Genomic DNA, 26560 nt, shown 5'->3' with positions numbered 1-26560 from the left:
AAATCAACATCTTTACTGGTACGACACGTCATCTCGGCGGAGCGCTCAGAATCGATGTGTGTGATGGGGAACAGCCCCAGCTTCGGCTGCGTAGCCTGAACACCGAGTGTAGCTGAGCAGAGAGCTCGTGGCCGACGGTCATTTGATTTCTCCCTCGGCCTGACTTCCTCCCACACAGCAGGTAGCAGGCGCTGTCTGGCATAATTACATCCAGCCCCGAAGAATGTTTTTGTTTTTCCGAAACCTGCCAAAGTCCACATCCTCGAGACGTTTCCTACAGAAGAGGAGAGGGTTGCAAAAGATATTATATTGTGGAAATGTTATCTTCACCGTGTCAGTATTACTCATCAGGATACATAACAAGTCAAATACTGCTACAGGTCAGATAGGACGCATCGCCGTTAGACGAGGATACATAGGCAGTCATTATAGGGAAAGGTGTAACTGTGTACAACCTCTCCCTGTCTCCCATGATAGCCTCCCTTGCACCACTTTGTACTTTGCTTTCATTAGAATTGCTATGTTGGGAGTGCTGCCATGACTGCTGCTCAAAAACACTGTGACATAATGGGATCAGATGAGCCTCCTCTCTCCTCCTCCACATACAAGTGATGCATCATAACAGTAAAATCGTGCCATGTACCTTTTCCTTGTTCTTTTTTTTTTGGTGGGTAGGATCAAGATCCAAGATGTCAACAACTAAGGCCGGTTTCTGTTCAAAAATAGCGGGGCTGGCGGAGAGCTGGAGCTATGTTTAGCTAGTGTATTAAAGGTCAGAGTCGACAGGTGTCAACAATACACGAGGGAAATCATGAAGGGTGTGAGGTCTACTCATGGCTGCCTTTAGCCGGTGCGGGATGCTGCTTATAGTTTTCAGTAAATAAAACCAGACAGGCATCCGAGCCGGAGGCACCGCGAACACACGCACGGTGCATTCACAGGTATTTTCATTTCCTTTAAGCTTCTAACTGATAAATATAAAATTCAAAAATTTAAGATTTTTTTTTTTTTTTGCTTTTTGGTTGAACTGAATACCTAAAAGCATTATATATATTATTTTTTTTTTATTTATTTTTTTTTTTATGATTTTTTTTTTTTAACCTTTGAATAATAGCATGTGTGCTTTAAATTTGGAATGGATCTGTTTTTTTTGGTGTTGTTGTTTTCATCAGTCCTATTGTGCAAAGATGTCGCCATGGCACACGGGCCGGTTTTGACCGTCTCTCCTTCCACCGACAACACATCTCGATCACGCCGCTGCTGAAGAGCATTGCGGTTTCTCCACTTGTTCTCTCCGCCTCTGGATCCGCTTCTTTATACCTGATATGATTCCGACATCTCCGCACGAACTGGACGCAACAAAGGATTAGTGGAAGCGAAGTTTAGCAAGAGAGACGTTTCCTGTTAACTACCGTCTTCGCTTTTCTCGTCCACTTCCTGTCGCTGTCGTGTGACTTTTGTCACGGCTGTCAGAACGGGGCGGAGACGTGAACTATCTTGTCGGTGTGCTATCTTTGTCGGAACAGCTGGGTGGACCTCCGTCTAAGCGCTGCCTCAATGGCATTTTCTGTGGGGATGGCCGTCGGACTGTGAGACGGGCTGCCTGCTGTTTTAAGTGTCTATTTTCCCCGCCGTGCCATGGACTTTAACGTTAAGCGGTTGGCCGCAGACGCCGGAACTTTCCTGAGCCGCGCGGTACAGGTACGTTCAACCGTTTAGTTCGCGGACGTTGGCGCTAACCAACGTTAGCTGCTAGCTTAGGCAGCGTTAGCTCGCCTGCTAGCCAAACAGCTAACGTTACAGCGGCTGCTGTTGTGTCTCTGATTATCCGCTGAGATAAAATATTTCCCTCCGAGCTAAGCACAGGCACGCTGTAGAGCGGTTTTAAACGGTACCCGCCACATGCCAGTCAGCGTTACAGTTATTCAGCACATCCACCAGAGCAGGCCGCAGGAAGCATCAGGCAGCAGCGGCAGCAGCATTAGCATCATCATCATCATCAGCAGCAGCAGCAGCAGCAGCAGCCGCCGCCGGGCGGATACCGTTTCTGTTCGTCCACATGCTAACCCGTCCAGCCTGCCGACGTTAGCCGAGCTGCACGGCACCGCGGCCCCGCGAATCACGCTCCGGGCAGTAAGTCATGTTCACGCTGTAACCGAACTTTTGCTCTGTCAGTTCACAGAGGAGAAGCTTGGCCAGGCTGAGAAGACAGAGTTGGACGCCCATTTGGAGAACCTTTTGGTCAGAGCTGAGAACACCAAGCAATGGACAGAGAGGATCATGAAGCAGACAGAAGTCCTACTGCAGCCCAACCCGAGTAAGAGCTCACTTCTGACTCTGTAATGAACTTGGCTGCTCTGACAAACAAAATCCGGAAAAACTGGACCCCTGGGGGCACGTACCGACTCTATGTTCCCCCGTGGCGAGAAAGTCACCAGATCCCGTTTAAAGATGTGTCATTTCAACGCCACTCACTTTGCACGTAATCGGTGCCTTTTCCGGTTTCTTGACTAATGACAGCACATATTTAAAAAAATCCTCTGGTAGATCCATTACGAGACTGATCCATCCACTCATTATTTACCATAGCAGCCCAGTATTTGGAAATCAGCTATTCTGTGTTATTAGTCAGATTAGTTCAAAAAGTTCATATTTGCTTTTTACAGACAGATGATGCTGCACTGAAGAGTAGCTCAGTGCCTTAAATACGCCTGACTTTAGGAGATGTGGCAGTAATATGGGCCACGTAAAAAAGAAATGCTCAGCCCCTCTGAGATGGTGTTTGCCATGCGTCAGTAGGCAGGGTGTCTGTGAAGTCTGTAAGCTCAGCTGTGCATCCTCCTCGGTTCACACCATGGTGCCATGTCGCCGTAGCACAACAAGCACCGACGGACCAGCTGCTGCTTGCAGTCTTGTGTAACATTCTAGGATATGGCAAACTGGATTTGTTCTGCGTTTTCTGTGTTCGCACACTACGCGCCCCAGGCACGCTGGCTGTAATTGTCCGCGTTCGTTCACGTGATGTGATGACATTAAGCAAATCCAAGTGTTTCCTGCGATGGTTGTCATTATGAAAGCTTCTGTGTTAATTTTCAGACGTACGTCAGGCTGTCTGGACTCACTGTCCTAAAGTAAGTGCCTGCGCTTGTCTCCCTTACTGTAGTCTTATGACTTTGTAATTGAGTTTTCTTGTTGTGAACTGCAGATGTCCGGCTCGAAGAATTTGTGTATGAGAAGCTGGAGAAAAAAGCCCCCACGCGAATGAACAACCATGAGCTGCTGGGCCAGTCCATGATCGACTCGGGAAATGAATTTGGTCCCGGAACTGCCTATGGTGAGTGATCCGACGAGCCGTCTAACACTCCAGGACTTAAATGAACGTTAGAGCCCCGCTGAATTCTGGACACGCACCTGTGGCTGTGCCTCCTACCAGCTTTCTTCGTGGGGGTTTTTTGCTGAGTCCTGTGTCAAATTTCTGTTTTAAAATCTACAAAGGCAACTAAGAAGATGGCTGCTGTAACTCAGATTGTGCAAGTCAAAGTAGATGGTTGACGAACACCGTCCTCCGTCCTCCCCCACGATATTTCTCAATTTATAGAACAAACTAAATGGTTGTAAATTGAAGCAATGTTTTGCTGTTGGGCGAGCTTGCATTAAAAAAAAAGTTGTTGATATTGCAGTATTCTGTCTAGTATAGGCTCGTAAGGTCGAGTGCAGGCTTTTTGACAGTTTGTGAAGAACATTTGAACACCAGTCTTCTGTTATGACTTTGAGTATCCCTATCATCGCCTGCCACGGTTTCTCATGGTCATTCCACAGTTGTGGCCATGGCCTCGTTCAGCTTTGTGTACTGATCCACTGGTCTCTGTGTCTTCTCAAGACATTCAGGCCTTGGATGAGACATTGTTGTCACTGTACAGTCTCCTGTCTGGTGTTTCTTTGGCGGTGAAGTTTTCTTTGTGCTGCTGACCATCTCAGGAAATGCTCTGATAAAATGTGGTGAGACGGAGAAACAGATCGGTGGGGCAGAGCGGGAGTTCATCCAAAGTGCCGCCATCAACTTCCTGACACCTTTCCGAAACTTTCTAGAGGGCGACTTCAAAACCATCCTGGTGAGTTGGACTCTCGACTGAACGTTTTGAACCAGTTTCACTTTTCACAGGACTTTGAACTTCTGTTTGGAACTAATTCACAATAGTATGGGCCGTAGAGTGTAGACTGTCCCTTTATAGCAGCGCAAAAATCAGATATCACACTTTACACAGTCCTCAGTTCACTCTAGGAATTAGTCTTAAGCACATGTCATTCTTTTTTGTCAAATGTGTAGAAACACTTTCACAAATTTAGATCGAGTCAGACACTCAGGAAGGATCTGTTCAGAAGTGGCGTGAAAGTAAGGAAGTTTTCATGGGGCAAAAATGTTCAAAAAAGGGAAAATACAGACACAAGCTCCAACAGGACTGTGATATATATATATATATATATATATATATATATATATATATTTTTTTTTTTTTTCCCCCCACAACAGGTGATCCAGAGGTATGAGTCCTGTGGATCACCTGTTGTACTTGTGGGCTTGAAAGGTGACCGCATTATTGGGTTGATATTTTGTCTACTATGGGTTTGAGTTTATTACCATCATGACGGGTTTGTGTGTGTGTGTGTGTGTGTGTGTTTTTTAAATTAATTCATTAATTTTTTTGGATATAATGACAATGGAAAACTCAGTTTTCTCTTCAGCTCAGCTCTGACCTGCGGTTACGTTGTAACATCTGACCATAGCTGCTTCCAGTCTGCTACAGCAGAGGGATGCTGAGCCAAAACGTGCCTCAGATCATTAGAATTATTCCCTTTTGTAGTTGATCCTGTGCTGTTGGTTTGATGATGATGTAATTCTGAACATCAATCACACATATCAGTGTAGTATAAAAGGCACGACGAAAGCCCTGATCTCATCTTCACGAAAAGCGTGACAGTATTCGGTGCCGGGAGCTAAGAATTCTGACCTGTTCTGCTGTTATTTGTGTCCAGAAAGAAAGAAAGCTACTGCAGGTCAAACGCCTGGATCTGGACGCAGCCAAAACCAGGTTAAAGAAAGCCAGGATGGCTGACGCAAGAGCTGCGGTAAGCATGCATTTTTTTGCACCTGAATGTTTTTTGTTTATATTCTAATGCTGATTAGTGACCAGTGTTGGTGAAGTCTACTTTCTCCAAAATCATTCAGCAGCTTCCTTAAGGGAAACTTAAAAAAAAACTGTTAGGGTGTATCCTCCTTCCCTCTGTCTGAACTCACACAAGTCATGACTGACACACCAAGTTACACAACATTAAACTGACCATTTTACATCTTATGACTACAACACAGTCACATGAGCAGCTATGGGAAGTTTAGACTTCCCTTTTCCCAGACAGTTGTTTTCTTGCTGCGACGGCCCCGTTTTTTGGATTTTTATTTATGTCGTCGTCCTTCAAACAGATAATTTGGATTTGAGTTTTGTAAGGTAAACCTTTCATTGTGCCAAATTTGGCCCAACATAATGTCCTGTTTGAGGGAGAGACATTAATCCCAGCGCCATGTGGTGTGTTTCACCTGGTAGAGCACGATGATTCCGATCAGTCTCAAGAACCATCACATCACAACCAAGTGGGGCTTGAGGCCTTTAAAAATTTAAAAAATATGGGTGGAAAAAAAGTCTTAGAATATGCTGAGTTCAGTTTTTTTAGTAAAAAATCAGACTTGTGCTGCTGACCCACTAGTTTTTGATTACATGTCTATATGCAAATTGATCCGACATTAGATTCTAACTGGCTTTTAAATGGTCTAAAAAGTCTGACTTTGTTAAAAGTCACGGATACTCTGTCATGTTTATCCCACGCTACAATGTGCTCCAGTTAACAGTGAAGAAGGTGATACCCCGGTATTTATCACCAATCAGCCAAGACCTGGCTCGTTTACGACGACGTCCTTTCAGGACTAGGTTAGACGAGTACTTGTGTAAGCTGTCGACATTCTACGGCTACTCCAAACAATATAAGTAAACAGTGCAATGTGATGTCAACGCCAGGGATGGACGTTAAATCAACGGGCAACATCCCGGCAAAGCTATTTGGCTGCAGTCTTCAGAGCAGAGTAAACGAGCGCATTTTGAGCACATTTTTCTATAAATGCAGGAAGAAACAATTTAGCGGAGACCCAGCGAGCTTACTTTCCATCCCACTCTAAAGAACTATTATACTATGGCAAGTTATCCCAGCGGCCTGTCAACTCACTCCTTTAGTTTAGCTTTTTCCAAATGGGAGGGTTGTGTAGTGTTTATTGACAGTCTAATGGTGTGCTGAAACTGAGCTGTAGTAAGACTAAACATATTCATGAAAGAGAGAACTGTGGCCTCACTACGGGAGGTGTAAATAGTCGTTTTTTGCTGGTCAACACCAACACCAGCTTTAATTTTGAAGGACGCTACTTGCACGATCCCAGGGATCTGAGGTGGTTTGATTGTGTGAAAGCTGAGGATGAGAAATATTTTTTGTGCTGCATTGTTCCAGTCCTGCTACCTTCTAAAAAAAAGTGTGGTTTTGTCAGGGCAGGCTGCTGTCTCACCCTCACACAATCACGCACCGAATCACACGGAGCGTAATGATGTCTTGTGTTGGCTACGGCCGTGCGGCAGCTGTAGCTCTAACTACTGTGTCACTGTTTTCAAAATGCAAGGCAGCAGATGTGAGCAGAGGAAGTGACAGAGGTGAGTGGAATGTTGGAGCCATCTTTGACTTGAACACACACACACACCAAAACCCCCTGATCCTAGTGTCAGCAGCTGCTGTCAATCCCTCTCTCGATTTCCTCCATGACACATACCGTTGGAGCGTTTGTGGAAAAGTCCTCTTAGAACCAAACTGTAAAACTCCATCCGCAGCTCTCTCTGCGGCTCTAATGTGAGCTGCAGGGAGCTCAGGACAGGGAGGCCATTGTCCCTGTCAGTCTCAGCTCCAGACCTTATGTTTATTGGACTTTTCGGCAAGTCACAACATGCCATTGTTCAGCAGCCTCATATTGAATCCTTTGGCTCAGTTTGAGGAAGAGGAAACCTTTCCCTCAGGACAGAAACTTCACGTTCACTTGTTGTGTTCTGTTCCCGGTTTTTCCTTCATGTCCCATCTTACGAATCCCTACTGTAAGTCTTGTTGTTTTGGTCTTTTTTTATTTTATTGTGCCTCCTTTTTAACTTTTACTTTTTGACTTCCGTATCACGTCGTACTCTCTGCACACACACAGATCCTGGCATCGTTTTGTTTTGTGGTTGACTGAACTGTTCATCTGTTCGTTTTTATTTTTTAAGCCACCTTTTGAACTAACCGATGGAATATGTTAATAATCGCTTCGATTGAATTTGATTATTGCAAAGTATTTCGTGTTGTTTTTTGTTTTTCCCTCAGAGAGCAACGAGCTTCAGACCATGGGACACGTTCACATACCGATGATGTTTCGTGTCAGAGGTGGAAACACCTACTGGCCTCATTTTCAAACAGAGGATGATATCAGTAAACCAATTAGTTTGCCTGAATCGTGTTCATTCACTCTGGTTTTTCAGCATTATCTGTGTCCTTTGGTCTGCGCAGCATTCTGATTACAGGCATACGTTATAAAGAATAAGTATTTAGCTTGTTAAGATCTCTCCAACCCAGACACGTGTATGGTGATGTTGCTCGATTAAAATCAGGTTGTTTTGTTTCATCTCTCTCAGGCAGAGCAGGAGTTGAGGATGACCCAGAGTGAGTTCGACCGGCAGGCTGAGATCACCCGCCTGCTCCTGGAAGGCGTCAGCAGCACCCACGTACGTAGTCCAGCTCAGCCCGGCACAGCTCCCGGGTTCAGACACGGTGCTGAATGTGGTCCTCTCCCCGTTCGGTCATTAAAGGAATAACACCAGTGGATGTTGTGGTAGTGCCGCTGGGTTTTGGCTAGTTACTTAATATTGCACCTTCATAATGTTGGTTGACTTGAGAGAGACTGAGAAAAGGATGGTCTAAACCGACGTAGCAGAGGCCGAGGTGGCCCAACCTTTAGTTCCTCGGGATACACAAGGGAGAAAAACACTGGTAAGCAGACGTCCTGAGACTCACACCTCAAGTTTGTTACGCAGGCTTTCTGTCAAAATAAATAAATAAATAGGTGAAGTTTCTTAGCTGAGATGAGCTCGGTGACATCACTAGGTTTTCTTCTCAGACTTAAAGGAGTAGTTCCATATTTTGCGCTCGATACCACTCTGTTCTGGGTCTGGTAGATAAATATAAGGTCACAGCCCGTTGCCTTATATCCTGGCTTATCTGCCTTCGGTCTGAGCCAGGCTAGCTGTTTCCCTCCGTTTCCGGTCTCTGTGCTAAGCCAAGCTAAGTGGTTGCTCGCCCGCTCACCTTTTGGCAGGAAAGCGAATAAGCACATTTCTGAAAATGTCAAACTGTTCCTTTATTTTCACAAGCTAATTCCTGCTCTTTATGAGGCAGCTGATTACACCACTGCTAGTAGTGTTTGGTATAGAAAGATGGCTGCGCTGTAAACCTCACCTCGGTGTAAAAACGCTAAAGCTAAGATGCCAGTTGAATTCTACTGCAGCGGTACTTGGGCACTACTTGGTACAACTGACAGAAGACTGAAACTGTGTGTGTAATTCTCTCGCATCTCTTCTCGTGCATTTCCAGGCACACCACCTCCGCTGCTTGAGTGACTTCGTGGAGGCCCAGACTACGTACTACGCACAGTGTTACCAATACATGGTGGATCTCCAGAAGCAGCTGGGCAGGTGAAATACAGCATGAATTGCTCCGGATCAGCATCGTTTCTGACCGACTGGTATTACTGTGCATAAACTGGCAGTTTTTACAGGCACTTAGCAAAACAGCTGATGTCACATAGCGGACCCTAGAAGCTTCTCTGAGACACGAGGTCCAGTGGAGGAGGGGTTTGGAGGTCAGGCACCACTCACCTGAAAACCCCTCGAGCCCAACCTACAATAAGTCATCACTCATTTCAGAAGCAGGAGTATAAATATGCTCTCGTTTCACAGAGCAGCAGGTCAATACGGTCCTTGTCTGTCACTTGTCTCTCTGAAATGGTTCAGTAACCATCCTGTCTTGCCTTTAGAAGCCCTCAAAAAAGTGTTGATGACGAATGTTCTTGTGAAAATCGGGGTTGAAAAGTTCATGTAGGGTTACACAGAGTGTTCACCTTCCAGGTGAGAGAGGAGAAGGAGGAACACAGACAAAACGTTGGCTTTAATTGAATAGCTACACGAAAAAATGGACTGAAATGCCTGACTGCACAGTATAACTGCTGATATTTAAACTGAAGAACGTTTTACCCCCCAGCTCTGTGTCAGGGTGTGCTTATCCTCTTCTCCCCCACCCCCCAAACCACCACAGTTTCCCCTCCTCATTCTCCAACAACAACCAGTCGTCAGTGTCGGGCGGGGCCAGCATCTCGGTGCCCACCATCCCGGTGTCAGCCTCTCTGCCCAGCGTGTCCGCGGGCCGCGGCAGCTCGGGCGGATTCAGCGAATTGCGCAGCTCCAACGGCAGCCGCAAAGCCCGAGTCCTTTACGACTACGACGCTGCCAGCAGCAGCGAGCTTTCCCTGCTGGCTGATGAGGTGAGCCTGAAGCAAGTACTCCTCTCTTGTAGCGTATGAGTGAGAAATACCATATTGTCGCTTCCATTTTCTGCCGTGTACTCCAGTTTCTTTGGATGTAAGAATCAACCTTTGAACTAACATTAGGAAGCTGAAATTCTGACGTTTCTCAGCTTTCCCTGTGTGTGCACTTTTAACAACACCGTGCCCTGTAGCAGCAGTTGAACACAGGCCACTCCCTTTCCTGGAAAAGCACTCAGCTGTCCACGACAAGCCTGCGGTCGGCTAACAATCGACCAGCATTACCTCACTGGGCGACTCACGTTCAGAAACATTTTCCAGTCTGCCCTCACGTTTACTGAGCCAACTGTGTGGCCTCAGCTGCCCTCCATAATAACAGGATTCATAACCAAGAACTCAGGAAATGTGGTGAACGCTGCATAAAAGACTTGTCAGTCATTTGCCTTGACATGAACGGAACACGGATAACACGTGAACACAGCGAAGCTTTTTGAATAGAAAACAGCGACTCGATAGCGTCATACGATAAACACTGACGTCCGTCATCCGCGCTCTTTGTCTTTCCAGGTGATCGCAGTCAGCAGCGTCCCAGGCATGGATTCGGACTGGCTGATGGGCGAGCGAGGCAACCAGAAGGGCAAAGTGCCCATCACCTACCTGGAGCTGCTTAACTGAGCCCACTGTAACCAGCTGTGATCCCATATTTATACTGCGTTGCAGGGACCGGCCTCACTTTCTTCTCCATGTCAGTCATTTTAGAACGAGTTTTATTTGTATGAAAAGAAGATGGAGTCTCAGTTTTAGAGGACTGGAGCTGGAATGAATAAATCTGAGTGAAGGAAAGGAGATGGACCCATTCCCTGATCTGTTTGTATGCAGCTGCAGTACATTTCTAAAACCTGCTTCCATGCCTTTGTGTTTGATGCCATACAATCTGCAATATGTGCCAGAACATCTCCCAAACTGTAACCTGTTTTTTAAAGATTGTTTTGTTTACAATATATATCTCAGACGGTGACCTAAACGCTTATGATGCAAGGGTTTTTTTTCTCTTCCCTCTCTGCCGATTCGAGTTTTTGCGAGTAGTGATACAGTAGATACGTTGCTTCGATGGCAGAAATGCACTTCAGTTTGAAGTGGAGCGTGATGCTGATTATCCTCCAGTCTTATTTTATAATTATCATCTTATGGTTATCCTACGTATGAATAGCGTTTTGGTTTTTTGTTTTCCATTTTTTTTAACAGTATCATATGTGTTGTGTGTCAGCTTTATTCACATGGAGTTAAGCGCATCGCTCCAGTGCTTTTGGTTGAAGTTGCAGCCACCCAGCAGTTCTGAAACTCACACGCTAAACATATTCAAGTGCCCATCACAGTGAATCGGCTTTTCTCAAAGCGTTTGCCTTTTCGCAGCTACACCAGCAGTATTGAGACCGTCAGTCCAGTCTCCCCTTTGTGTTGAACCCTGATATTTTGACTTAACTTATTGACAATTGGAAACATTTCTATTATCACTGATTACATTATTAATTTATGTATTGTACATAAATACACAATTTGTGACACATTTAGTGCCTCTGGTTTTGGTCGACTCGGTGTTAACTGTAAAGGAAGAAAACGCCTTGAAGTAAAGACTTGTACCTTTTTTCTTTTTTTTTTGACATTGCTGTCTTCATCATAACATAATTTCAGCAATTTCCCCTAAACCTGCATTTCAGGTCCACATTGAAATTAAGTCCTGTTACATTCTGGGAGATTTGAGTATATTACAGCTGCACAGCTGCTTTTTTGATTTGTGTGTAACTGGTAAGATAGCGTACAGTTGTAAAATAAATATGCAATGTGGTGCATTAAAATAAAAAAGTATATCAGCCACAGAGAGAGGTGTGAAGTTTCAGGATCTCATGTTATGCATTCTTGTGTGTGCACTTGAGTTTCAGTGCTCGGGGAGTTAAATGTGGCCCTCACATTGGGCCTGTTTACGAGTCGAACCACTGGAGGGCAGAACAGGCAACAGGATCAGTCTGCACTGGTTTCTTTGTTGGTACATCTAAGCAGAGACATTTTGACCATCCGGTGTCTGCGATGTGGCAGAAGCACATGAGACTGAGACACTCATGAACAGTCACGGTGATGCCTGTTCATGTCTCTAATGCATGAGCAGCTCTCAAGGCTGAAACAAGTTAGTAGTGAAAGTACCACAACATATTAAAGAAAATCTACACAACAGACAAACGACAAAGAATTAACATATTAAACATGACGGCGTTTACGTTTAAAGAATAAATCCAATGTCCAAAACCTTTTCACCCTCATTCAAGCTCATGCATATCAGACCCTCAAGGTGTACTAAAGATGTCCGACAAATGTCTTGGAGTTGGAAAGATCTGGTGGCATTTCAAAGCCGAAACCTGTCGCGTTTGAACAGAGATAAAAACCTTTACTGGGAACCAACGAGACCGGGAGGAGAGGTCAAGTAAGTCAAAGGTCCTGACCCGCAGTGCCCACCGTGCTCCAAGGCCCAGATAATCCACAGCTCTCGTTTAATATATAGACATGTAAGGGAATGCTACATACACTGCAGTGCCTCTAAATTCAAGCTTAGTCTTCTGAACCACAACTTACTGTTAATTCTGAGCAATGTTATTTTAAAGCTGTTTCTGAAATATTTGTTTGTTACCTTTACAAATTCCATCAGGAAGTCTTATGAGCAGAAGCAAAGAGTAGATTCCCTCTGCCCCGGCGTTACTTTGGGCTCTCACCTGACCCCTTCCCCAGTGACTTCCAGAACTCCCAGAGGAGCTCCGCAAACACAAATCCCCAGAGAGACGCTGCGAACGCTGACCCGGCTTGACCAAAAGTCTTCATTTAAAAGGGACTGTGTAGACGTATGTGCAGTAATATTGCCTTACTTGACCTTACTTGTCACGAGGGCTCCTCTCTGACCGCAGCTTCAGAAAATGTAACTTGTCAACCTTCAGTAAAATTTCAGTAGGCAATATTCGATACGAGGTGCTCCCTGCTAATCGGTTAGCCCAGTGCTAGGGGCCCCTTCCTTGCAGAGACGGAGCAGAGCAGCGAGGGTTAAGAGGAAGTGTTGTTTTGCAAAGTGACTGTTGACTTCCCGAGAAGTTGCTTGCACATCAGCCTACATGGGACAGGGTTTTCATTTTCCAGCATGAGCCCATTAGAAAGAGCCCAGAGAAATTAACTGCTAACTTTTGACCATAGCAGCCTGGGATACAATTTTTGCGAGTGTAAAAATGTAAAGCCTGAAAGTCCAAGAGAGACAGAAAAACTCTTGGTGTGAGACGAATGGACGGTAGAGTAAAGCATCACCACAGAGCTCAGATCGGACACAACGGCAGCGAGCTTAACCTTTCAATTGAGCGGTATTTTACCCTCCTGACACGTGTCCTAATCTTTCACCTCTCTGTCTCTCTTATCTCATTTCACACATCAGATGAGTGATAGCATGCCCGAGAAAGAAAACCTCCTCTTTCATCACTTCTTACTTTTCTTTGATGTGTTGCACAGGAAACAGAAAACACTTGTTGATACCTACCACTTTTTCGGCCTCCCTGAAGTTCCCACCATGTACAGGGATTCTACATAAAACTAAAAGTTCACCTTTTGCAGTGCATCTTCAGCTGTCATGTCACTGCTGCAGAGGACGGTCTACAAAATAATCTGCGACCCTGGTGTGTAAACAGCTCCACATTCCTTTTGACAGAAAGTGAGGAGCCTGTTCGAGAGAAAAAAGTCATCAGAGCAGGAAAAAACGGTGAAAACGAGAGAATAATCTGATATCTGGAGCTGCTGGTTATCTGACTGCTGAAGAGGATGAAACAGGCAGCCGCCAAATTATCACTACGTCACTTTGTCACTTCATTTCAGCCACGCTAGCGGCTAGATTACGGGGACTTGCTGCGTGGCCCGGCCAGTCAGTCGGTCCATCGGTCCGCCTGAACATTCACGGTCCCCAGGGGAGGAAACCTACTGACTTTTTCTCTTGTGCCACCGCGAGTTCGACACTTGTGGTTTTCAGTGAAATATATCTTGGCGGTGGCTAAAATAAATAAACTATCGGCTCAATTTGTGTTGTTGCATGTGCTAAAAATATTAACATTATACACATTAACACACTACTCTAAGATGGTCAAAAAGAAAACGGTATACATCAGCACGGTAGCGTTGTCACTGTGGTTTCAGGAAGTTTTCAGAACCCTTCATTTTATTTTGCTGTAGATTTAACTTTGAATGGATAAAACTGACATTTTTGTCCCATCGGTCCTCACTCAATAACCCATCACGAGAAAGTGAAAACATGTTTTTAGAAATTTTTGCAAACATATTAAAAATCAAACAAAAGCAGAAGTATTCAGACCCGCCCTGCTGTGGCTACTAAACTTTAATCAAGTGCTTCCTGTTTGCTTTAATTAACCTTGAGATGAGCCTGGAGCGTGTGTGTACATAAGGTCCCGCGTTGAACGCTGCATGTCAGACGAGCGCCACGAAGTCCAAGGAACCCTCTGCAGAGCTGTCTGCTGTCCTTTATTTTGTCCTTTATAGGTCACCTCTTTCTCTGCCAACCGCGCTCCACCAGGCAGCCGTCTCCCTCAAGATGTTCCACTGAATCAGTACATAGAGTTTGTAAACGACAGCGACTCTGTAGACATTGCAAAACAAGACTAGAGCGAGTTGCCTTCAGGGACATATTTACATTCACATATAGTACACATGTGATCCTGACAACATCAGGTGTAATGAATCCACACATACATATCTAGATTTTATCTAGATCCAGCTCACACACACACACACACACGCACACACACAGCTGCTGCCAGAATACAACTCAAATTAATCTCGTTTTGACCACAGGAGGCCAAATTTCAATTCTCCATTCACATTTGCACTTATCTGTGAGAAACTGTGACCACTACTTGAAACAAAAACAAGTCGTGTCACTCAGCCACACTACTTGTAGAGAGTATTGTGGTGTATATTTGCCAACTCACCTCAAGTCCGGACCCCATAACCGAGGCTGAGATGTTTTACAAAGACAAATCGGCTGCATCGCTCTGTGCTTGGCAGGTCTGCAGTGCTGTAAATGCACCCTGGAAACTCGACGGGGCAGTCCTATAATTCATATATGGTACGTACCTGACCACCTCTGAATATGGCTTGCGCAACTCTCGGGCATTCACACACCATGTTAAGTTATCAAGGTTTGGCTGCCATGTTGTGTGAACGCCCTTTAACATATTTTATGTTGCTCTCCTCTGACTCCTGACCTAATATAGTTGAGTAATCAAATGAAATTCCTCTTGGTCGACAATCTGTGACCAGTGGCAAAGAGCCTTCCGCAAATGGTGGTTTCTCGGCTGTAGGTCTTTCCCAATTCTCCCCGATGTGATCGGGATCTTTAGCCGTTTTGTGGGGCCAGTAGCTGCACTTTACCGCTCCAGGTCCACATCCTGCTTCCTATAAGTTGACGCCTTTATTTAATATCTTGCCTGTGGCCCATTTCCTGACTGAAAGTGAAAACCTCAATTTACGCCCTTCAACTTAATGTCTGCAAGTAGTTTTGCTTCAATGGAGACGTCCGCCGGATTCAAGATTCATAATGAGTCCAGATGTGCAGGACGAGGCTCGCATTAGTTCACATTACATTACAAATAACTGCATGGTGGTTAGTGGTAAGTAGAAAATGAAATTCCTCCAACTTTCATATCTAATCAACTGCTGCCCTGACTTGACTGTATTTCTCTTTCTCACTTGGAACCCATTTGCATGCCTAGAACTAATCCTCCCTGCCCTGCGGAAGAACAAAAACTCACTCATATATTATACTTTTGGCTCTTTGACTGACCGACTGGCGACTTTGTTTTGTAAGCTATGTAAAAATGTCGGTGTTTCGAGGCTTTAACGAGGCTGCGCTCCGACTTTTCTTTTTCATGTTTCCAACCACCATGACCCTGAGCATCACCACAGTGGTATTTTGGTTACCTTCTGGTTAGGCCTCCGGCATTCTGCACAGCTATCAGCTCTCTCAGCCTTGTCACTCCTGAGCAGCTACACACATGCACACAAAGGCATTCCTCCCTGTGCTACACGCTGCTGACGCTGTCCCCTCTTTAACAATGTAATGTTTCCGACGTACGCGTTTGTTTAAACTTAGTGGCTTCTCACTTTTTTTGCTGCCAAGTAAAGAGCAGGATAGACTAGCAAGTATCAGTATTGGGGCCCAAACCAACTCCTCGTGAGTACTGACACGCTGGAATTTCATGTCGATGTCGCATCTGAGTCTCACTGATGGGAAGGAAACCTCAAACCCCTCCTCTTAGAGATACAGAACTGGGCAGTTGCTGCAGATCTTAGCAAAACAGGAAATTTCATGTTTCCTCTGCTGCTTATAACAACAGCTTGCATCACATTACTTCTGCATATGTTGACACACACACACGCACACACACATCGACAGGAACGCGGCCACATTTTTACATCGGGGTATCGGGATTAGGGCCTGGTTTTGAAACACACTTCAATGAACCAAAAAAGGCAATGTGAAAAACAGAATGCCCTGTTGTTTACGTACTTATCGTACACTTGTTCCTTCATTAATGTAGACAGTCTTACGACGAATTGAATTTATTTCCAAAATACATTCACTTACATTTCTCAATACTATACTGCACAAAACACAGTTTTGTGTGGGGTTTATAAAGTATCAGTAAGATGTAGGCCTCAAACACTTCTTTTTAATTGATTTCTGTAGCATCTTGGGCTGGAAGGTGCGGAGAACAATCACTGAAATGCCAACAAACGAAAGACATATGGGTACAAAAAGCAGAATGTACCAGAGAATAGATTCCCCCCCTTCTCCCCAACACACAGATGACTGAAAGTGCTGCACGCTGTGTGTTGTTTGGACGGGATATTCACATTCAATGTCTGACAGCCCGATCATATGGACTGTCTTTTTTGTTTCAAATGTCCTGAACCATTCTGTTTGGCAGCAGTTGAACGGATTTCCTGTGAGGAAAACAACGTTAAGTTTTGCAGCCAACTGGGCAGCCAGGCCTGAGGGGATGGTGGACAGTCGGTTGTCCCTCAAGTCGAGCACTTTCAGGTCAAGATTTAGGAGTGAAGGGGGGAGATGGGCAAGAGAGTTCCTCGAAAGGTTTAAAAACATCAGACGTTTGAAACCGGACAAGTCAAAGTCTTGTATCTGAGTGTTTGCTAGACCTAGATGCTTTAAAGTTCTGCTGAGACCTTGTATTGATTGTTGGATAATGAGCCCCGGGTTATCGGACAGTTCCAGGTGTGTTAGCGACAACCCTGCGAACGCAGACGATGGGATTATTTCGAGGTTGCATCCTTTAAGGTAAAGCTGCCCAAGGGACGCAATGTTTTTCCAATCCACACAAGCCGAGATACTGTCTGCACTGACCTCAGTTTCTTCAGAAAGACAAATGCCAATGTTGTTATAGCTCAGATCCACCGACCCGAGGCTTGGCAGCGACTGAAAGAATTTTGAGGGTAACCCCCCAAGCTCATTCAGGCTCAGGTTAAAGTATGTCAGATTGCCAAGAGTGGTCAGCGTACCTTCATCTGCTACAATCCGGCTGAGCCTGTTGTCGCTGACATCCAACTCGTACAAGCTGCCGGAGAATTGTTCAGAAGTCAGATTTAAGGTTTCCAGGCAGTTTTTGCACATTTGAAGTCTGGACAGGGTAGGCATTGTCTGGATGAACCCTGGGGGGAAATACTCCACCTGGTTTCCTCTCAGATCCAAAATCTTGAGAGAGGAGATGTCACCGTGAAGACTGTCATTCCACAACTGAGCGGTCACGTTGCCCTGGTACTTCTTCAGATTGTAGAACTCAATGGTATTAGTCGAGTTCGGGAACGTGGTGTTGTCTGCCAAGTGTCCGTAGAACCTAATGCTGTTGTGGGACAGGAAAAGGTTCCGTAAGTGACTGTGGCTGGGCAAGAAAGGAAAGAAGAGCAGATTGTTATCTGATAGATCGAGTGTCTCCAGCTGGAAAGTGTCATTGAGGTCTTGTCTGGAGATGAACCACTCAATGAAGTTGTGGCTGGCGTTGAGGACCACCAGCTGGGTCATGTGGAAGTCAGTTAGGCAAGGCAGATAGTTAAAGGCCAAGTTGAGCCGCTGGAGCTTGGGATTGTTGTCGAAGGCGCCGTCAATCTCGAACATGATGTTCCTCTGCAGGTCCAGTTCTCTGAGCTGGTGAAGGTCCCTGAACGAGGTCTCGTCAAGTCTCTGCAAGAGGTTTCCGGAAAGATTCAGGTACTCTAAGGACGTCAGATTCTGAAGGAGAGTGGCGGCCATTTCATCATTAAGCTTATTCTCAGACAGATCTAAAGCCCTAAGACCAGGTAGCTTCTTTAATGCATGGCTGGTGTCTGGGTAGCCGATATAAAGATTGTTATTTGCCAAATTGAGGCTTTCTAACCACTTTGAGTCTTGAAAAGTGTTTGATTCTAATTTCTCCAAACTGTTACAAGCCAAGCTCAGGGTGTTTAGTGAGGTGTAATGGAGGAGAGAGTTGTCCTTTAGTGTTTGCAGGTGATTGTAGTTGATCTGAAGCTCCTCGATGTAGGACGGTAGCCCCGGAGGCACAGACGAGAGCTTGGCGTTGTTGCAGAGAGCTGCTCTTTGTATCTGCAGGAAAAACATGAGCACACAAACGTTTGTGCGTTAGTGTATTTGCACTTGTCTGTTTGTGGGAGAGAAATGTTTTGGCGTTTTAGAAATCCTACAGAAACCGGATTTCTTTCAGGTACAACCTGCATTGGTCTTTACATCGTAAGTCCGCGTGCATTCGCGATGTTTTGCATCAGGGCATTTTTATCCCTTAAGACGCTTGTTAATCTTGTCAGTTGATTATTATACCAGGTGCAGGGACAACAATCACATGGCTGAAAGAAGCAGCCTCACAGAGCAGTTAGTGAGGGTTGTTGCCCTCATGATGTTCGGCAGTGGAAAATTTCAATTCACATGGCATCGGTTCACCGTGATCGCTGCTCTTTAATTCGCAGGGCCGGTCTAAGCAACAAAAGGTCTTAAACACACCCAGGAGGCCCGTTAACACTCACACAGTAGTGGCACATATTGAGGGTCACGGAGACAGTTTGTCAGCTCCGGTTGTTTGGTTCAGTTTTAATGAACCACTTGGTTTATTTTTTCCTGGCTGCCAGTTTTTAGCTGCGAGGGAAGAATTGGCTTTTATTGTTTCCTCTCTGGTGTGTGTTTGACATATTTCATTTATCAAATCGTTTACATGTTAAAATGTTAAATAAACAATCTGCGGCAGAGATTTCTCACTTTTTTCTGTGTGTACCTTTTTTCCCACTATGGCAGACTTTGTAAAGGCTTTGTAAAGTAAAACAATTGTTTTTATTAGTGTTAAGTAAATGACTAATTTCTGATTTTTAAGTAAATTACTAGTCTCTGAGTTTTAAGTAAATTACTAGTTTCTGATTTTTAAGTAAATTACTCATTTCTGACTACCAAGTTTGTCTCCGTTTGCCTCCCCAATGAGGCAAAGTGGGAAATATCAGGCCGCACACATTTTTTGAAGAATTTCCTTGAGGATGTTCACGTGAAAAAGTTTAGTGTCAGTCACCAGATCATGTTTCCGAGTTTCCCTCTGAGTTTGTCAGTGAGAGGGCCCTTTTCTTCCTGAAACTAGATTAACACTCTAAGTACATCGTTTATACGCTACAACGTTCACAAAAACCACACGTAAAAACTGTATTCCGTACACTGTTCCTCGGCCCTCGCTCGGTTCACCTCACACCCAGCTTTTGTTAAGCAGAGCGGAGCAAAAGAGAGACGACTTACCAGCTGGCATCGGCTGAGCTGTGGATGACTCGAGATCGGTGTCAGGATTATCCACACGGGTGACAAGCAAAGCAGGATGGGAGTGAGCCCGTGGACTGGCATTTTAACATCTTTACTGTTACAAGAGGACAGAAGGAGACAGAAATGAGTCCGTGAACGATGCCTTATTGACTCCTGTACTTGCAAGACACTTTTACATTAGTATTGTTAACACGTTGTCTTTAAAGCTTATGAATACCTGCCTGTTATGATTTAGGTGTGACGTCTGAGACGATGAAATGAGCACCCTGTCTGGAAATAGTGTCCTCTGCGCATGAATAAATGGATTATCAAACGAGTGGAAGTGGCTCGACGTTGTAGGGTGAAGGTCAAAGAGGGGGACGGGCACCGGCAGTCACACTCAACCCTGAAAAACCCGGGTTCAGCTCCAGCTCTCTACGGTGACCATTGTTACGATCCGGTCATAGCTAACACATTTCTGTCGCCTTGGACCAATGATTTTTCCTGTCGTGTCCTAAACTTTAACGAGGACTCGACAAACGTGAGAACGGTGCGTCCAGTTCACGTGTCTCTCACGGTGGAGGTTGGTAGTCCCTACATGTAATCTGTGTCTCATTTTCTGTTGTACGTGGATGACCTTACACAGTGTGGAAAGACATTACGGTAAAGTTTTGTTAAAATTTCCCTAATTTCAGTTCAACCCGCTGGGTGACGCAAACTGAATACGGAGCCCCCTGTGTTCCTTTTTGACTCGCACGCATTTAATTTCTGTATTTTAGCGGCTTTAGGAAAAATGCTGTTTTGACGAGGGAGTGTGTGTGTGTGCGTGTGTGTGTGTGGGGGGGGGTCATTAAACCCCTCGCAGTCTTTTTTCTTTAAAATGAACAATTTTTCTGTCTTTTTTGTTTTCCATAACAGCATTTTTATCCCTGTGTTCTCGTCACTTTGCTGCCGTGTTTTACCGCAGTTCAAATAAATACCCGATCCCAGCCGATCCGCGTGGCCGACAGCGATGAGCGACACAGGCGCTAACGCTGTTCAGTTTTTCACTCATGGTATATTTTCTGGAGAAGAGTCACCCACCGTAAAGACATTTTGCAGAATACTACTTTCTCTGTCACAAATCTCATTTGAAAAAGAACCATATGATCTATGAAAATGACATTGACCCCACTTATACTGCACAAATGCACAGAATGTGATTCCGTTCACCAGATTAATGATCAAAATATGTGCTATGTTCATATAACATTGAAACTAAAAATAGGCATTAATACATTGAAATCTGTCACTTGTTTTTTTTTTTTTCACTTTAGATAATTGATAATGTGCCGTCCACAATTCAAGGGACATTATTCAAATGCAACACCAGGCAATTCAGTAACATTATTAAAGATTAATGTTTTTGTTCAAAAGTCTGTAATTGTGATATTCGATGAACTTGAGCTACACGCCAGAAAATAATGTGCTAGGACTATAGAAAGACAAAAACACATTCTGAAAACTGCTCTTTTATCCTGGCAGTTGTCTTGTGACATCCTAAACAGCACTGGCAGGATTTGCAGTATGCTCAAAAGCAGGTGGACAAGGTGTCTTGAGGTGTCTCGCTCAAACAGACAAAGACAAAGTATGTTTAAAATCAGCATTATTAATGTAGAACAAGCACGCCGCTTGCTTCTTTCAGCAGTCACAGCACCAGTGCATACTGCTGTACCAGATCATTGCACGCTTCTTGTACTTACACTGGTGGTTGGGTGTAGATTTCCCCAGCCACTGACGGTCGATCCCGTGACCATATCGCTGGTTGACTCGCCGCTGCAGAGTGTGTTCTCGTGTGTGACGTTCGGCTGCCTTCCTCTGGTCTCGCTCAAACACTGATGCCTCTTTTTACTATTCACGGAAGCAGGCAGGCAGCGGAAACCGAGTCACATGGACAAGCTGTGATCAGAAAGAGGTTCTCAAGCCCGGGGCCACAGGAAGGGGAGCGCAGGCTTCACAGTTTCTTAACCAGCACTGCACTTTTTTTTCCTTCTCAAGCCGTGACAGTGATGTTGTTGTACACGCAACTGAGGCTGGTAGCACAACTGCTACCACAAAAACCCAATGAGAAAAACGCCCTTCACACCCTCAGCCTCGCTCTGATCAGTCAACTAGAGAGGAAACCGCTCGACACACACCCTTCCTGCCTGATTTTTGGCCTGTCACTGCAACAGCCATTACAAAACACACACGAACACGCCAAAGACAGGCTCGACTCAACTGTGTATATACAGTAACGTACTGGAGGGCCACAGTGCTCCTGGACCAAATAACATGAGGCAGGGAATCCAGAAGGTGTCCGACGGATATGCACAAATCATATCACAGCAACAGGCACTGAGTGAGTAAAGGAGAAGTCCCCTGCTGTTTTATTTTCAGCATTAGCTGCAACAAGCTACCTCAAGTTCCCTCCATAAACGCCATGTGCCATCCTCTCTCTCTCTATTCTGTCCTTTGGTTAAGTCCATTTACCAACCTGTTTCTACTCAGTAGTTGTCCATGGGTGAAAGAATAGGGAATTAGGAAACAGGAAGTGACGGCCCCCCTCCTTGGACAGTTCATTTGTGTGTGACTCCTTCCTGTTTTCACACTGGACATCTCTAGCTCTCACTTCTGACTCTGTTGTAAGTTTGAGAGGCAACGAGATTTTCTGATCCACAAGAGTCCGTGTTGAGGTGGATTCAGGGGCGCGTGAAGTACAGTGTCTGAGGGAAAGCGCGTCAGCCGGCTGTACAAAGTGAAAGAACGCAACGGTGAGCTGACCCGTGTTCACCGTCACGCTCCGGCCTCTGCTCTTTGTACGCTGGTAAACTTTGTCCCCGCCAACCCTTTGAGGTTTCTCCAGTGAGCAGGGGTGGCGGCGTACTGCAGGACAGGTGCGACTTTAAAAAGAAGGACACCCCAGAGGAAGACTGCCGGAGGCACCCTGGTGGCCGAGGGCTTAAGGTGCCGGCGGTGACCTTTGTTGTCCTTCTCCCCTCGTTTCATGTCAGCAGCAAATGCAAGCGAAAATGGAAGATTTTCTTAAAGGTTCCCTGTGGAGTTTGTGACCACTGGTGGCGCCATGGAGCAGCGTTTTGTCATCGCGGTCCCTGTTTTGTTTGTTAGCGGGTAACGTGACGCGCGTTCCCGCAAACGGTCTCACGCTGTTCCACCCATCAACAGGTGGTGCTAATGTGCCTACAGGGCCCCAGTAACGACGGGCAAGAAGAAGAGGACATCGCTAGCGAGCGATCACGAGTGTAGTCAGTGCAGGTTTTGAACTTTTTAAAGAAAAACTCGGCTTTGGAAATGTTTTATGAGAAAGACCTCAAGGATCCACACAGTGACTTTAAAGGTTGTTCAGCAGTTGCATGGCAGTTGAGCCCCCTGCTCGAAGCCTCTGGTCACTCTCTGACTTGTTAACAACTAAAATATCCTCACAGTGGCGATACACTGTTTCACCGCTGAACGAGTGGCCCTTTCTCCGGGGGGGTCATAAACATCACAGCAATGAGGACTTCTACAACCAACGTGAAGACAAAGTCTCAGTGTCTCAGGTTTAGTGTTTTCAAATGTCCTTTTTCAGCTGTTTTCTCAACACCAGATAGACACACAACATCTCTCAAACATACAATTCTTCGTTCTCCAGATTTTCAGCTTCTGTTTAGCTAGAGACTTTACTGCTCTGCTGCAGGTCGGTGAAAACAGATTCGGTTTTCAGAAACCAGGAGGAAACCCTGGATCTCCCTGAGATTTCACACTGGCCACGACCAGGATTTTCTGTGGTGCAAGGCGCACGTTTGTGTCATCATCTTGTGCATACTATTTGCTTGACATGCACAAGGTGATCACTGCCCTCTTGTGGAAGGGGGATGCATTGCATGTTTTTGGCAGGTCTCTGACAGTGTCAGGTGAGTATTACATCGTTTTGTGTTCTCAGGAGGATTTAAGATGGCTCCAAAGGAACCTCTGGGGCAGTTGAATATACCATTTATATTTGTATGTATTATTTTCTACATCATATGTTTAAATACCAACCGGTGCCACAGCACAAGTAGGACCCATAAGAGAGAAATCGAATGCTATGTGCAGGTTGATTTCTCATCTTGACTTCGATCTTGTACCTTTGAAATAGTCATTTATATGGTGTGAGAACTGTGACCACAGAGAAAAAGACTGTAGAGCCAGTCCATCAGATCACAGCTCTGTCACAAAGGGATTTAAAATACTTTTCCATTTGTTCTTGTAACGTAAAATAAAATACAATGACTGCTGCTCAAATGTTACCCAGTAAAGTAGCGGCTGCAAATTCTCAGTCAGTGTCTGTGATATCCAGCATTAATCTGCAGACAAGACTAAAGTATTGGACACGTTTAAATTTAAACCAAATGTTTTCTCACCGTGAAATAAAGCTGAACACCCGCCACCTTGTTTAGTAGCCTGAGCAACATGGGCATTAAACTCAGGTGGGGGCGTTGCCTCAGTCTACAAGCCTATTTTCAATGTAACCTTCACGGATGGAACCGGATATTACTTTGAACCCTGGCTATAAATTGCTTTGTCCGGGTCAACAGACTCCGACTGTTCCACCTGGTACTCTACTCTACGGACCAGACCACCTGGCCCTCACTCGAGATTTTTGGAAGAATACGGAGTCTTAATTCAGAACTCGTCACTCACTCTGATGAGGTTCTAATTATAGGTGACTTCAACACCCACCTGAACGACGCCTGTGACCCTCTAAGTCAAGCCTTTCTGGCACTCGTCGATACTTTTGGTTTCACCCAGTTTGTGCGTGAACCTGCACGCTGCAGTGGTAACCTGGTGACCTGCCCTAGTGTTAGTGGGAAAGGGGTTTCTGATCCGACTGTCTCTCCCATCACATCCGTTGTGTCAGACCACTATCCTCTCACGGTGGTCCTGGCTCCTGTCAGTGCGGCTACGGGCTCTATGGAAAACTGTACCGGTGACTTTAACGCAGCTCTGCCTGGTCTGCTCGATTCAGTCGCACCTCTTACCACAGCTGTGCTCTGTCCGCTGCTACAGCAGCGTATTTCATAAACACGGTCCCTCGATTTTTCTTTGACACTGTAGCCAAACTTACTCAAAAGCAGCTGTCTCTTAGCTGCAGCTAAGAGACAGCTGCTCCCCCTTTACGGCTAACGATTTTTTAGACTTTTTCTGCAGGAAAACAGATGAGATTAGGTTAAAAAAAAAATTGTTCCTCATTTCTACCTTTTTCTGCAGAACCAGTGGAGCATTAGGTTGATTCCCAGACAGTCTCTGTTTTAATACCTTTTGAGACTATATCTCTGGAATCATTGTCAGAGTTGGTGTTGGTTTTTCTAAACCTGGATCCTTGATCCTCTATCAGCTAAACTCTCCAGAGATCTCTGGCCAGGTTTGGGACCTGCAATCCTAAATACTGTTAATTTATCATTGACTACTGGCAATGTCTCCACTAGCTTTAAAATTGGTGAGGATGAACGTTCACATAACAAACCACACCTTGATCCGGGGTCTATGAATAATTATTGACTTTCCAACCCTCTACCCTTTCTAAAAGCGCTAGAAAGAGTTGTGTCTCAGCAGCTTTCAGCCCACATATGTAACAATAATCTTTCTGCTTTCAGGGCCTGTCACTCCACTGAAACTGTACTTACTAAAGTGATAAATGATCTTCTGCTTTCTGTGGATCCAGATTCCAACTTTGTACTTCTCTTACTCGATTTCAGTGCCGATTTTGATACCATAGATCCCTGCATACTGCATGAACAACATATTCTGATGTGAAATGTGGAGTACCCCAGGTCTCTGTTCTTGGCCCTCTGCTTTTCTCTCTCTATATGTTTCACCTCTTGTCCATATTATACACAGTCATGGAAGTAATTTCCACTGCTACGCTGATGTTACTCCACTGCGTATTCCTGTAAAAGCTGATGACCCTTCTCAGCTGATGACTCTTCTCAAATTATCCTTTTGGAAGGCCTGCTTGTGTGCTGTGAAAAACTGGATGTCAAAAAATGTCCTGCTCCTAAACTGATCATTGGTCCAGCCCCACCGCGATACCGGTCTGAAAGAGGAACAGTAACTCTCGACAACCGTGTGATTTCTCAAAGTCTGAGAACCAAGAACCTGGGTGTTTGATCGTTACGTTTGAAGACATCACCAAGACCGCCTTTTGAGGGATATTTCGCTCCTGACCACCGGTTTCAACCTCGTGGTGACGCTAGAGGAAAAAGCATCGATCGGATTCATCCTTTGGGGACCATAAATGCGTGTGTGTACCAAATTCCACGGCGATCCATCCCATAGTTGGTGAGACATTTTAGTCTGGACCAAAGTGGTGGATCGACTGACTGAGTCTGACAGACTGAGCTTGGCTGCTAAAACTGCCGTAACACTCAAGGCATATCCTGTACAAGGCAGAATTTAACAAAGTTGTAATACACACAAAATTCACTTGGACTTACCGATGCCCTTAATGCTCATTTTGGCAACATTTTCCCAACACTATTTACAGAAAAGGCGACAAATGTAATACTTCAAGATCCAGGTTGTGTTGCGGGACACAGGCCGCCCTGCTTGTGTCTTTTCACATGAAGATAGGCATGTAGTGGATGAAAACGTGGGTCAGTCTGAGGCAGCTGTGATAGGGTTGATGGTGCTCTAAAGGACACAGGGAGGTCTCCTGATAGACCCATTCTGCAATTAGAAACGCAGTTCGCAGGAAATCAGACAACAATCGAAGATGGAGGGACTGACGCCGTTGGGCAGGCTCTCCAGCAAACGGGTCAGAACGGGACAGAATAACAGGAACTGGAGAGACTCTGCTCTGTATTAGGAGGCACTCAAAGATACATTCAAAGAGAAAGGGATAGATAGGCCGACATGAGGCGGCCGAGCTCTCGGCATCGGCAGCACATATTCAATAAATCATCCTCTCCTACACGCTGCAGCGGAGCAGTGTGTCCAGCACTGTGGTGTCTTTTGTTTCCTGCTGGTGAAGGATGAGC

At 45.3% G+C, this 26560-nt stretch overlaps 2 protein-coding genes across 3 annotated transcripts; one reads left to right on the top strand and one right to left on the bottom strand.

The window, feature by feature from the left end:
• The first annotated feature begins 1360 nt into the window (after window positions 1-1360).
• Window positions 1361-11528, top strand: sh3glb1a (SH3-domain GRB2-like endophilin B1a). Its single transcript, XM_040127236.1, has 9 exons — window positions 1361-1701; window positions 2176-2317; window positions 3206-3334; window positions 3979-4112; window positions 5035-5127; window positions 7749-7838; window positions 8704-8804; window positions 9424-9649; window positions 10217-11528. The coding sequence occupies exons 1-9, from the start codon at window positions 1639-1641 to the stop codon at window positions 10322-10324; spliced, it is 1086 nt and encodes a 361-aa protein (XP_039983170.1). The 5' UTR covers window positions 1361-1638; the 3' UTR covers window positions 10325-11528.
• A 4599-nt stretch (window positions 11529-16127) lies between these two features.
• On the bottom strand, window positions 16128-21594 carry nrros (negative regulator of reactive oxygen species). Of its 2 annotated transcripts, XM_040127515.1 has the most exons (4): window positions 21266-21594; window positions 19524-19638; window positions 17430-18341; window positions 17233-17316 (listed from the first exon to the last, which is right to left on the bottom strand). In XM_040127515.1, exons 2-4 carry the CDS (start codon window positions 19623-19625, stop codon window positions 17263-17265), a joined length of 1068 nt encoding a protein of 355 aa, XP_039983449.1. In that variant the 5' UTR covers window positions 19626-19638; window positions 21266-21594; the 3' UTR covers window positions 17233-17262. The 2 variants fall into 2 exon arrangements, with proteins under 2 accessions (XP_039983448.1, XP_039983449.1); XM_040127514.1 differs by having other exon boundaries at window positions 16128-18341.
• Between the last annotated feature and the right edge of the window lie 4966 nt (window positions 21595-26560).

The sequence above is a fragment of the Xiphias gladius genome, chromosome 5 (genome assembly GCF_016859285.1).
Source record: "Xiphias gladius isolate SHS-SW01 ecotype Sanya breed wild chromosome 5, ASM1685928v1, whole genome shotgun sequence".
Taxonomy (NCBI): Eukaryota; Metazoa; Chordata; class Actinopteri; order Istiophoriformes; family Xiphiidae; genus Xiphias; species Xiphias gladius.
The sequence above is the reverse complement of the archived record's forward strand: the minus strand, read 5'-3'. Positions and strand labels throughout refer to the sequence as shown.